We start from the raw sequence: 13,917 nt of genomic DNA on the forward strand, positions 1-13,917 counted from the left end.
GTTTTTGAGCACTTCTTTACTTTCCAGTACTGCAACATGCTCTAGGCTCATTCTGTATCTTCCCTTAGACCTAGAATCAGCCATGTCTCCAAGGAACCCTTCTTTCTCTTTTGGAGAATGGTGTTAGAAACCAGGATCAGAGCACTGGATGTGTTCATTGTTACTGAGGTATGTATGTGTACCTTTAGGCCCTCTTAGTGAACTGAACTAGAAGATAAATACATGTACTTAACAGTGCACATAGGTACAGACTGTATGCACATGATGGTAACATGTAGGTATATTGTTTGATTTTTGTTTTATTTGAGAACATTTGATTTTAGTGCCTTTTTTTTTAAGACCTCATTTTAGGTTGTGGACAGGGTAGGGAACCTAGTTGAAGGTAACTTTATGATATTGATATCTTGTCTTTTTTATGAAAAGGTCTTTTTGGGGTGCCTACCTGGCTTAGTTGGAGGAGCATGTGACTCTTGGTCTAGGGGCTGTGAGTTCAAGCCCCATGTGGAAGGTAAAGATTACTTAAATAAATAAAACTTAAAAAAAAAAAGGTCTTTTTACCAAGACCCTTTTTAAGACAAAAATAGTCCTCAAGGCATGGACGTTTTGTTTCCAAAGTCCTATAACTGAAACGTTTAGAATATAGGATAAAATTTCCCTTAGCACCAAATACATTAAGTGTAGTTTAATTTTTTAGCATTGCCTACAGAAATCTTTTACATTGTATCTCTTGCCCACCTCACCTCCTACCATCTTCCCATCATGCTTCCTTATATTCTAATCATACGAAACTGCTTGGTATTTCCTAAACTGCAGAGTGTACGCTCACATCTCTGGTGTTTACTTTACAGTATTCCTGCCAGATTGCCCTCCTCATGGATTCACCCAGAAGATTTCCATTTTTTTTTCAAAAGTCAGCTCAGGTTGTAGATCTTCTATCAATCCCCCTCTTAACTTCTCCAGATATATTTAGGACTGCCTTTAGGAGTTCTTTTTCTATGTTAGTATTTCTCAGAGTATGATCTCAGGACCACTTGCAACTCTCTTGAGGTATTTTGTTAAAAGATACAGATCGTGGGGCCCAACCCCAGATCTTCCCAAAGGGAATAGTAGGAGGGGGGTGAATTTGCATTGGTGATAGTCTCCGTAGGTGATATGCAATATTTTTATATCCCACTCCAGTATTTTTAAATGAAAAATTGAAAACATACACAAAGTAGACAAAACAAATCTTCGTGTGCCCATCACCTAGAGTTATCTAGATTTTGCCACATTTACCTCGTCTTCATCTGCTTTCCTTTTTATTTTTCCCAAAGTACTTTAAAGCAAATCATATCCATCAGAGGTCATTTCCTCCCTGCAGATTTCGACATGCATTTTTTCTTATATAACTGCAATGCCGTAATCATAGTTATCGAAATTAACAATTTCTTGGTATCATCTAATAATACCAGTCAAAATTCAAATCTGTCCATTTTTCTGAGAACTGTTGTTTTTGCAGTTGGTTTTTTGGAATCAGAAGCCAAACAAGGACCGCATATTAAATGTAGTTATTATTATGTCTCTTAAATTTCTTTAATTTACAGACCCTACTCTCCAAATTGACTTGTTGCAGGAACTGGGTCAGTTGTTGTGCAAGATGTTCAACATTCTGAATTTTTCTGTTTACTTCCTTGGGGTAATATCGAACTTATATGTGTCATGGTTTCTATAAGTGGAAGTTAGCTTTTGAGTCTTGATTAGATTTATATTTAGCTTTTTTTGGCAAGATTACTTCACAGGTGGTGCTGTGGCTTTATGCTGCATCAAGTCTGGCCCCAATTTTAGTTATGCTAACTTAAGATTGATCAGGGGATTCAGGAGGTGACAGCCTTAGCCCTTCTTTATAAAGATGAACTATTCATATAATGGTTTTGTCTGTTGGTGATTAATGTCTGAATTTATGTTGTTCAAGTTACAAATGGGTGGTTTTCGAACTCTGCATTCTTTTTATATTTGTTATCTGGAATCCTTCTATAAGGAAGAATTCCTCATCAACTTGGATTGTTTGGTTATCCCAGAGTATAGTTCAGACAGGAAAAGAAGGATGTATATTAATTCTTTCAGGATAAAGAATCGGTGCCCCAGTTATTTCCAGTGCTGTTTAATGAGTTTGGTATTTTTTAAAACATCATTTTGACCTCATTGATTTTTATAGATTCAGTGTATTTCACATGTCATCCTTGCGCAGGGGCCAGGTTCGTCTTCTCTGTATCATTCCAAATTTAGCATGTGTACTGCCGAAGCAAGCACAGATTCAACATATTTCTGTTACTTACAGTTGATTTGGTTTTTGAATTAGCCCATATTTTGCAAGTGAGGAGCCTTCTCATGATACTCCTGTGTTTTGTTTTGTTTTTTGTTTGTTATGACCCATTCACCTTTGAGAACTTCCTTGCTTTCTGGTACAATAAGATGTCCCAGGCTTATACTGTCATTTACAATTTAGTTTTGAATGAAGAGTTAAATGTGTATGTGTTTTAAAAATTCTGTGCGTGAATATTTCCTACTATAATTGAAAATTTCTTCAGATGGTATGAGATACAATTTTTCAGTAACTGTATTTCCTATAATTTAAAGTTGTTGCTGTATCTTAGCTATATCTTTTTTCATTGCTTTTATTTTAAAAATTTAATAACAGTTTAAGTAATCTTTCTTATTTTTGTACATGCATTTTTTTTGGCCATATGTAATAGTCCAAAGCTACTTCTACAGTGTACACAGGTTCTCAGATTACTTATTATTTATTTATATTTTGCTCACATGGCCAAATATGTGTGATGAGTAGTCTTAAATAATTTTTACTTATTTCAGTTAATTTATTTTAATCATTTCACATTAGTAAAAAAGAAAAATTTTGAAAATTGGGAGTACGTTATTTGCAAATACTCGTTAAATAAGCTCTCTTCTCTTCCTATAGTTATGACATCTAGTAGGCTAATAAGTACATATATCTCTTCCATAAAAACCCAGTAGTTAGGTAGTTTTGCTGCTTGAGTATTTGAAACACTACTAGGGCAAATAACTCTCTACAACCAAAAAAATTAAATACAATAAAAATTTCAAAACCACTTGATAAAAAACAATTTCAGCTTTATTTCACTACATATAATACAAGAACCTTAAACTGAGGTGTTCAACTTGAATTTATCTTTTCTGCAAAATATTATCCTCTTCTAGTATTTACTGGTTAAGTTGGTGGTTCTCTCCCCCAAAATAGTTATCCAAACACACCTCCTCACTTTCCCACCTCCCACTGTTTCTGCCTTGATTCAGGCCTCCACTGTTTCTTTTTCCAGAGCCTGTAGCATCTTTCCAACTAGTTTTGCTTCCTTTAACCTCATCTTCATTTCAACACATTCTTCATACTGATACCAGAGAGATTCTTCAGCAAAGAAATCTATTGATGTCAATGTCTTCTTTAAAACCTTTCAGTTATTCTCTCCTTCCCCGGTCACTTCCCCACTTCTTAGCATTGAACACAAGCCTGCCCTTACCAGACTTAGCCTTCCCTACATGTGCTCTTTGGCCCAACTCCCAAAGTTTTCCCAACATATCATTTGGTCTTGGCCTTTATAATTTTTTATATGCTAGCTTTTTAAGTAAAAGCCCTACTTCCTTATGTGCTGCCTTTCACACCTTATTCATCCTTTATGCCCCAGTTCATGAGTATTTTACTTGGGAAGACGTTTTTTTTTTTTAAGATAGGGTGCAAGCTGGAGGAGGGGGGAGGGGCAGACGGAGAGAGAGAATCTTAAGCAGGCTTCACGCCCAGTGTGGGGCTCGATCTCACAACCCTGAGATCACGACCTAAGCCAAAATCAAGAGTCGGAAGCTTAACCGACTGAGCCACCCAGGCACCCCACTTGGGAAGACTTCTGATAATCCTCATACCCTTCAGCAACGGTCACTTTTTTGGGGGGGGGGTCATCACTGCATTAAGTCAGTTGTGTACATGTCTAGCTCCTCTGTGAGCTGAACTCTTTGTAAGGGTAGATATAATGTCCTTATTCCTCTTTGTGTCCCCAGCAAATAAGAGAAACTCTGGAAAGAAAAAATATTGTTACATATATGGGCCTAAAGGCTAATTAACAGTCTCCAAGAAATGAGCAAATATTTTTAGTCAATTTAATTATAGAAAAGATTTAAGTTCTCTGATTTATTTTTCTCTTTTAATTATTTTTACAAGGGATTTTTGCTTTGATTTTTAAATCTATGAATGAGGAAAGATAAGCACCTAAAACATAAAATGTTGGCTAAATAATCATTGTTAATACTGAGAAAGAAATTTAACAATCCAGATCTTTATTATTTGCTATGGTAAAGATTTTGAGAATATAAGTTTTATTTTATATTCCCCTGTTATATTTATAAATAAAAGTAGCAAGTCTGGGCTCAAGATAGGACAAAGTACACTCTAGAAGCCTTTCTAATTCTTCAGAGAGCCATTAGCTAGAAAAGGTTATGAAAAATTCATCAGAATTCAACATAGTGTTTTCTGGCAGTTTACCCATGGGGTTGCTGAATACACTTAGAGGATTCATGTATCAGACAACTAGGAATTGATATAGACCTGATCCCTTTGTTTTTTCAAATTCCACAAAATCTGGCAATAATAGCCAACAAAGTTGCTTCTGAATCTGTTAGAAACCGCTAGAGACAAAACGGGCCATCAAGATAGATGCAGGCAGTCTTGAAAGAAGGTTTAAAATTCAATGTGGCGTCATTAGTTGAATATGATGATTATACCTTAAAAGAATTATTGTCATGATCACATAAAATTCTTATTCATGGCTATCATTAATTCCTTAGTGAAGTTCTTACATTTGCTTACTTAAATTACTTAGAGTAATTGTATTTTTAAAAGTATATGAAGTTTTTGGGGCACCTGGGTGGCTCAGTCGGTTAAGCATCTGCCTTTGGCTCAGGTCATGATCCCAGGGTCCTGGGATTGAGCCCCACGTTGAGCTCCCTGCAGACTCGGCGGGGAGTCTGCTTCTCTCTCTGCCCCTCCCCCTGCTCGTGCTCTCTCTCTCTCTCTCACATTCTCTCAAATAAATCTTTTTTAAAAAGTATATAAAGTTTTTGATATCAATAAATTTAAGTATAAAATATTTTTGAAAACTGTATATAAGGGAAAACCCACATCTAGTGTATAAACCCAATTCTAAATGCTTATTATAATTGGTCTGTCTGTGTCTCTCTGTCTCTCTGTCTCTCTCTCTGACACACACACACACACACACACACACCCTATACACCCTCAGTGAATATCAGCTATTGAGGACTTCTGAAGGCTGTCATAAGATGTGGCAGGGTAACCTATTCTGTATGGTCTTGAATAATTTGGATCATTTGATCTATTAAATACCTTGAGTACCACTTAAATGGAATGGAACACTTTAGCTGTAATACTATCTCATAGAAAATAAGTGTTTTTTATTCTGTCCGCATAGGAAATGTAATACTACTTCTGTCTGCTCATTAAATCTCTTAACAGCATCTTCCTTAAAAGAATAAAGAGCAAAGTCTGTATTTCAGGAATTGTTGTTCTTGTCTTGAAATATTTTCTATTGTCCATGCTTTATAGGTTTTGAAGTATTATTTTTTTTTAAGGGAGGAAAATAACTTATTAGTCTCTTGTATGAATAAACCTTGTGATCCTAATTTGACAGGTTTAAGATATGGTAAAGGTTAATATTTAGAAACTTAGAAGAACAGCTGGCATTGTGCATTATTTTCTACTTAAGCCTAATTCTTTGTGTGATTAATTTACCTGATAGGTTTGGCTATTAGTAACCATCAGTGAGTAAAACGGTTTGAATTTAAATTTCTAAAATTTTATGCATCGTGCAAGGTGTCAGATTTAGCCAACATTTGAATTACATGTGTCAGAATTATAAGCAGTATCAAGTTTGTTTGTTTAAACCACAGCATTTCACCACTCTGGTTATATACAGTTCATTTGATTCTACATATAAAAATCTATTTTAGTTCTGTCTTTATATGTTGAATGGTTTCTGCATTAAGGGTTTATGCTCCTGAAACCATCCAAACTCTAGCCTTACCACTACCCCTTTTCAGTCTTAATTCTAACAAAGAAATATTTTATCCCTTTCACCCCTGCAGCCCCAAGGCTTTGAGTATACCGTGAATGTCATGGATTTAGAGTGAAAAGTAAAGAGAATATGATTCTAGAACTAGATAAACAAGGCCCTGCCCAGTTAGATCATCACTGTCCCTCCAGTAGACAAGGGAACATGTAATTATAATTCAGTATGACAAACTGATAACAAAAACGCGGTGTCCAGTACAAGCATTAGCAAAGTATAAGGCCCCTATAAGCAAAGACTGTTTTTGGTTTATCACTATGTGTCCAGCACCAACAGAGTCTGATACTTAATAGAGTCAATAAATCATTTAAATGAATGAGAATAATTCTCCCTTAGAAAGAGGCAAGAAACAAGGAAGTCTTCCCAAATGAGGTGAGAGCTGGGCTTTGGAAGTCAGACAGGTAGAAGAAAGGGTTAAGAGAATGAATGATAGGCTTGGAGAACAGTGTGAGTGAAACTGCATGCCATGTTTTAGCAAACTGCAAATAGTTTGAATTGCTTCAGCATAAAGTGTAAATTGAAGAGCAGCCGGAGATGGAGATATATTAGTGAAGAATTATGTTTCCATGGGTTTCTTTGAAAAGCAAAGAACATTTTTGAAAATAATCTGATTAATTTACTTTCCAGAACACTTTCTAAAATGTGTTTCTGTGTACCTAAACCTCAAAGGGCTTTGATATTTTTAAAAAGTTAATTAAACTTATTGTTGATTAACTATTTTCATTTTAATATTATCTCTAGCATTTTAGCTGTATGTTGGATTTTTAGTAAATTTGTCATTTTATAAATTTTACTTTATAAATGTTGAATGAAAATGATTTTATCTTTTCAGATTATAGAGATTTATAGTGCTGCATTTGTATTTATTATATGCCACTGTTTATTAAAGTGCAACAGCATACTTCAGGTCAGGTGTTCTATGGAAGCCCATTATATGATTAGATACAGTTTGTGGGCATTTTCCTTACGCTGATGGGGCTACTAGGACACTCCTCAGACTCTGAAGTTTGACAATCAAGGGTTTAGTGGAAAGAGCTATGGCCCAGACACCAGGAGGTCCAGGTTCAGTATTTATAACGTTGCTAGTTAGCTATAGGATCATGGGTGTTTCCTTTTTCTCATTTGCTAAATAGTGGGGCTGAGTTAAATGACTTCTAAAGTCCCTTTTATATCTAAAATTCTGTGGTTTTGTAAATCTGTAGCTATAGTTCATATGATTCTGGAGCCTTGGACAGGAATGTAACCCCCAATTACAGTTACATTTTCCAGTAGGACGTCTTGTGAAAACAGAGGCTGTCTACACTGTGTTTTCTAAAATATACTTTCATTTTGGGGCACCTGGGTGGCTCAGTCAGTTAAGCGTCTGCCTTCAGCTCAGATCATGATGCAGAGTCCCAGAATTGAGCCCTTCATCAGGCTCCCCACTCAGTGGGGAGTCTGCTTCTCCCTCTGGCCCTCCCCCCTCTCATGTACTCTATCTCAGATAAATAAATAAAATCTTAAGAAAAAAAAATATATATATACTTTCATTTTTTAAATTTAGCTCTATGTGTGAGATAGATTTTCTTTTTATAAGGACTTTTTTAAAAAAATAAAAAATTTTATTTTTTATTTCTAAGTGATCTCTATGCCCAATGTGGGGCTTGAACCTTACAACCCAGAGATCAGGTGTCACCTGCTCCGCTAACTGAGCCAGCCAGGTGCCCTGAAATAAAGTTTTTCTTATTGAACTTTTATAATTAAAAGTTCCTTTTTCTTCCCAGGTTATATTAGAGATTTTGGTAGGCTAGGTGGAGATATCTAGCAAGTGATTTGAAGTGTGTGTCTAAAACTCAGGAGAGAAGTCAGGAGTAGTGGTAGATTTGCAGTCATCTACGTAGATTATAGTTTAAAATGTGGAAGCAAATGAGACTGGGGGGAAGAACAGAAGAAGGGAGTAAACAAACAAGCGTAGAATCCACACTTCATTGATAGAGGAAAATAAGGAACTCCACAAGAAGATGGAAAAGGTGCAAGGGAATAAGTAGAATAGATTGTGTCACTGATAGGAAAAGAGAATTTAAAAAATGAAGACTTGACTGAGAGCCCCCCAAGAAAAGCACACCATGTGGTGTTAGGACTCACTGATAAATGAAGATAAATCAGCCATGAAGGGAAAGGGTATCAGAGCAGACAGTTTAAGCCAGTGGGTGCATGCAATTCAATGAATAAAAATAAAACTTTTATAAGCAGAATCAGACCTGTAAATACAGAGAACAAACTGATGGTTGCCAGAGGGGAGGGGGCTAGAGGGATGGGGTAGGTGGGTGAAGGGGAGTGGGAGATGCTTCTGGTTGTGAATGAATAATCAAGGGAATAAGAGGCACAGCATATGGAATATAGTCAGTGATATCGTCTGTGTGGTGACAGATGGTAACTACACTTGTGAGCACAGCATAAGGTATAGAGAAGGTGAATCACTGTTGTACACCGAAAACCATTGTAACATTGTGTGTCACCTGTACTCAAATAAATTAATCAAACATTTGTCAAGTTCCAGTTTAAAAACAAAAAGGTGGGTTTAGTCTTGTTAAGTGTTGAAGGGAATGAAGTTTACATTAGTTACACACGTTAGTTAGAGTATGATGGCATGGAGAATAGCAAGCACTGAGCTGAGAAACACAAATTCTGGGCTCTATGTCCAGACTGTCCATTATCTTAATTGTACATCCATTCAGTCATCTAATAGGGTGGAGAGATTGATAAATCGGTTACAATCAGGTTGGTAATTGCTATACCGACTATGACCAAAAATGACTGGACAAATGATTTAAGCCTTTTGGGGCTTCATTTCTTCATCTATAAAATAATAATAAATTGCTTTAAACCTCATACTTGATGTAGCACTCCCCACCACAGTTGTGAATTGTTGTATTATCTGCCACCCAGGCACCCCTCTATGTATGTTTAACATACATTTCAGAAATTCATTATATAGTATGCTGTCTATTAAAATGTCCCCCTACACTGAGGTTGTCATACCCCATCTGCTAATGAGGTCTCGTAGGACAGACCATACTACATGCTCTTGGCCAGGGAGTACTGTGCACTTTCCTTGAGAGGGCTCTGCCACTCTTAGTAGAGTTGAGCATATTTTAAAATATATATCATCTGTCTCCTGGAACTGATTTTTCTGCCATTTTTTAAAAGTAGGGAATAGGGGCGCCTGGGTTAAGCATCTGCCTTTGGGTCAGGTCATGGTCCCAGGGTCCTGGGATCGAACCGTGTGGGCTCCCTGCTGGAGAGTCTGCTTCCTCTCCCTCTGCCTGCTGCTCCTCCTGCTTGTGCTCGCTCTCTCTCTCTCTCTCTCTCTCAAATAAATAAAGTCTAAAAAATAAATAAATAAAAGTAGGGAATAGTGACCCATAGTGAGTGGCAAAGGATGCAAGTAACGACTGTTGTGCTGGTTATTAAAATGTAAGTTCTACAGAGGCCAGTGGCCTGATGGGCCTCCAAAGAAATGGTTGAGGAAAATGCAGGTAAATGTTGTTAGGCTTTGGTGAATGAGTGACCACCAAATTATCTTCCTAAGGCAGAGGCAGTCACAGATTGTCAAAAGTGACCATTTTGTGTCCTTTGAAATAAGGTGACCTTGTATTCAGCGAACATTTATCAAGTTCATATTACATGCCCTGCACAGTGCAAGGTGCTGGTGTTACATTGATGAATAAAAGAAATCCCTGTTGGATTTTATCATTTAGTAGGAAAGATAGAGTGAAACAAGGGCAAGAGACCTGTGGGAGGTCAATTTTGCCCAAGCAGTATATTGAGTAATTGTTCTAACTACCACTGGTTCTTGATGAAAACCATATAAACTGCATCTTTTATTCCCAGCTTTGCTTCTCCCTCCCTCTCTGCATTCCCACACCTCAGGGTAACGAAAAAAATATATATTGCAATTTGCAGTTAGGTATCTGAATCTCCAGGAGCATGTTAATAAGCATGTATGGTGTATATAGCTGGGAAAAAGGTTGAGAACTCCTGACTTCTGGATCATAACATTTAAATCTGTACTTGTAAGCCAGACCATGTTCTTGAGTACAAATCTACATTTTAATTACTTTGCTTTTTGTTTATAGGTCCAGGGGCAAGTTCATCCGACTCTTGAGTCTAGTGATGATGCTCTTCAGTATGTTGAGGAATTAATTTTGCAGTTATTAAATATGCTATGCCAAGCTCAGCCCCGAAGCGCTTCAGATGTAGAGGTATGTTACGTTTTGCCTTGTAGTTACTTCATACACACACACACACACATCTAATCTGTGTACTTATTGTAATGTTAATGAAAGAGTTTGCTCTTCAAGTTCACAAAATATATATGTGGTATTAAAAAAAATGAAGACTAGATTTATTCTAACTTTGTATTAGGTATCTGATAACTTGTATATGTTTTAGCTGTCCAGTTATTCCATGTTTTGCTTTTCATCTGGAATGAAGTTCTGTTGACCTCCAAACACTATTTCTTGGTGCAAGAATTTTATACGCACACACACACACAGCTTTTAAGAGTGGAATATGTTCAAGTGTTTCGTTTGTTTTTAAAGCCAACTGTCATTTAAAAAACATACCATTTAGGGGTGCCTGGGTGGCTCAGTTGATCAAGCGTCTGACTCTTGATTTCAGCTCAGGTCTTAATCTCAGGGTCATGAGTTCAAGCCCTGCTGGGCATGGAGCCTTCTTAAAAACAGAAAGAAAGAAACAATTTAAAAAAAACATGTCAGTTAATCTTTTGATCTTCACTTGTTACGTGTATTTTAGATAGTACGTGAGCTCCTTCCCACCAATTGGAAGGAGAAGGAAACATAAAAACGTAGGAAGTTCTGCAGTCTCTTATTAAGATGACATGGCCCCTGTCTTTTTAGGGTTTCTAGTTTGGAGGAGATACAGATAGGAATATGGGCAATAACATTATGTGATATACTGTGCATAAAGGGTATGTGGGAAACCATAAAAGGGAAAAACTAATCACATAGGCTTTGGGGCTTATGGATTAGCTTCCAATTAGAGGCAAATGAAGGAGTTAAAGATCTGAGAAGAAAAGAAAGAAGGTTTGAAGTTCCAACTGTAGAAGATGGGAGATAAAGCTGGAAATACAAAGTTTTCTGGCAATGATGAAGGATCATTTGACTTCAGTAACCTTGAATGTATACTGGTACAAATCTTCAGGTTTCTCTGACATATCTTTTGCAGTACTCAAATGTGGCACAAAAAAGATAGTTGAGTTGAATGGTATTTCACCATGGATATACAATGGAACAGTAGGCCAGGGAATGGGGGAAATTGATAATAGCAGTGCTTTACAATCTTTCAGAACACAACACACATAAGAATGTAACAAAGATTTTATCACTAACAGTGGCTGGGTAGGAGGTATATCTAAATACCCCAGGCCCTGCTTAGTTCCCCAGGGGGCTGAGGGATTGCTATATGGGCATATCCAATGAGAAATTTCTGAAAAGAGATCAGAGAACCTAAATTGGATAGGACAAAAAGGTGAACTGTAATAATGGCTGCTATTTGAGTGCTTGCTGTAGTATCATGCACTGTTCTAAACACTTCCATGTTTTATGTTTTATTTAAAGTTTTTAATAACCCCATAAAGATGGTGCTGATTTTTTCCCTTACTAGAATGTAAGCTCTAAGGTTATTTTTCTTGTTCACTGCCGAATTCCTAGCCCCTAGAACAATGTCTGGCACTGAGAAGGCACTCAGGAAATACATGTTGAATGAATAAATGTGGAAACTGAAGCACAGAGAGGTTAAATAAATTGCCCTTGCCCAAGGTCACAGCTAATAAGTAGTGAAGCCAAGACTCTAACCCAGAAAGTCTAAGCTTTTTGAATGTACATTCCAACTCAGCTATTCTGCCAGGAGAGGGCAAGTAAACTGGAAAAACATACAGGGAACTAGGGTATTAGATTTCCCAATAAGGTCAAAGAACTGATAACACTAGAATACCTGAGTGAGAGAATTAAAAGAATAGATTGAGATCAGAGACAAGGTTGTAGGAATTTAAGATTTCCTCAGTAACACAGTTACAAAGCAGGATGTGGCCATGTGATGGTGGCTGGGCTAGAAACAAAGGTCCCCAAGATGAGGTATTCAAGGAATTAAGAGACCAGGGTATTTTATGTGTCCTTAATATAGATGATAAAGTCACACAGGATGATGGCAAGATTTCACATGACCCAGCAACAACTTGGGGAGTGGAGAAGATGTTAAACTTACCTTCAAGTGGGTTTTGGGACAAGGGCAGTTTTTGCTCTAGAAGTCTTCAGGGAAGATACAGATTTCAGCTGAAGCAAAGAGATATTTAAAAACATTGAATTACGGGGGTTGTGGATGTAGAAAAAATTGTGTACAACAGAATAGTAATTCACTTTGATTTCTTAAGTAATTCAAAGTAGGTTTCATACATTTTTATCCCATTTTTCCCACTGAATTATAAGGTCAGCTATCTTGTATTCATGATTTCCTATAGGCACTTAATTACATTGGGATTCAGAAGAGATCTTGAATAGAACTGGTTGTCTGACTCTTCTCGTGAACAAGTCCACTTCCAGTTGCTCTTTTGGGTCCTAGTTAGGTTCTCCCACAGTGTTTATAAAATGCAGCACTCGGCCTTGTGCCTACTGTATGAGAATAGGGCTACAGAGCTCATTTTGCTTCCCATTCTGATGTTAGATGACATTCTAGGAATTTGCTGGTTTGGTAACATTACAACTCAAATTCAGCTCTTTCTAGATACCTTGTACTATATACCTGTGTTTATCTAATTTCCTCCTTTTAATTAATGTAGAAACTAGTATATAATTTTCCAATATATAAGGAGATCTCCATGAATTCTTGAAAATTGCTGAGTCTCTCAGTCTTTCACTTGTGCAGATTTAACCAGTATGTAGGCCCTCAAGACTCTAAATAATGAGGATATTTCATAGCTTCTTAGTACTAAGAAAACTTCTGAGATATTGAAGATATATGTTTACCCTATACCCTTTTTTTAAACACTTAACCTGGACCCTTAAAATGGATGTAGCCATGTGATATACCAATGAGCTGGCTTTGGGATTGGGAATGGTCGGGAAAGAGAATATACGACAGTAATAGAATCTGACAGAATAGCAGTCAGTTGTGTAATAGGCATTATAATTTCAGAATACTGTTATATACATATTTATGTCTTTACAACAACCCTGTAGAGTAGTTATTCTCCTTATTTTGTAGGTTAGACAACCCTTAGAATGGTAGAAGAGATTTTAAAAAAAGGTGGAAACCTGGGTCTTTTCCATTCTTAAATCTTTCTAAAGAATACATTTTGATTACTTTAAAGTATAAATATAATTTAAAGTAGAAGAGCAATTCTTGCTTAATATTTGGCCCCAAGGGGATTTGTTTTAATGAAAAAGTGAAAGTGAGTTTTAGTTGCCCTATAGTTTTAGGAAAATAGATACTTCAAAAGTGCTTGAAAACTGATGGATTATATACATATCTATAATCTTTCTTATGTTAATTAGCATTTTTGAGAAATTGTACTACAGATAATCACAGATTATAAACTATCGTAGTCCACATGAAAGGGATTTCATTTTATTGATGTAGCCAAAATTCACTAATCCATGCCACCAATATTTGAGTATCTATTCTCTGTCAGGCAGTGTTTGAGATGAATAAGGAAGCATTTATATGAGTGCTGTGGGAGTGTAGAGGAAGGGTATGTGTTCTTTGTTTC

At 36.6% G+C, this 13,917-nt stretch overlaps 1 protein-coding gene and 1 non-coding gene across 2 annotated transcripts in view; one reads left to right on the top strand and one right to left on the bottom strand.

Moving 5' to 3' along the window:
• The window catches only part of SOS1 (SOS Ras/Rac guanine nucleotide exchange factor 1), a 140,720-nt gene that overhangs the window by 52,701 nt on the left and 74,102 nt on the right, over positions 1 to 13,917 (top strand). Inside the window, 1 exon segment of the mRNA XM_026479379.4 lies at positions 10,268 to 10,393. Within this exon segment, the coding sequence (XP_026335164.1) occupies positions 10,268 to 10,393 (126 nt within the window).
• Positions 2,181 to 2,289, bottom strand: LOC113247692 (U6 spliceosomal RNA). The gene has a single exon (XR_003313350.3). It is a non-coding gene; the product is annotated as a U6 spliceosomal RNA (small nuclear RNA).

The sequence above is a fragment of the Ursus arctos genome, unplaced genomic scaffold (genome assembly GCF_023065955.2).
Source record: "Ursus arctos isolate Adak ecotype North America unplaced genomic scaffold, UrsArc2.0 scaffold_8, whole genome shotgun sequence".
Lineage (NCBI taxonomy): Eukaryota > Metazoa > Chordata > Mammalia > Carnivora > Ursidae > Ursus > Ursus arctos.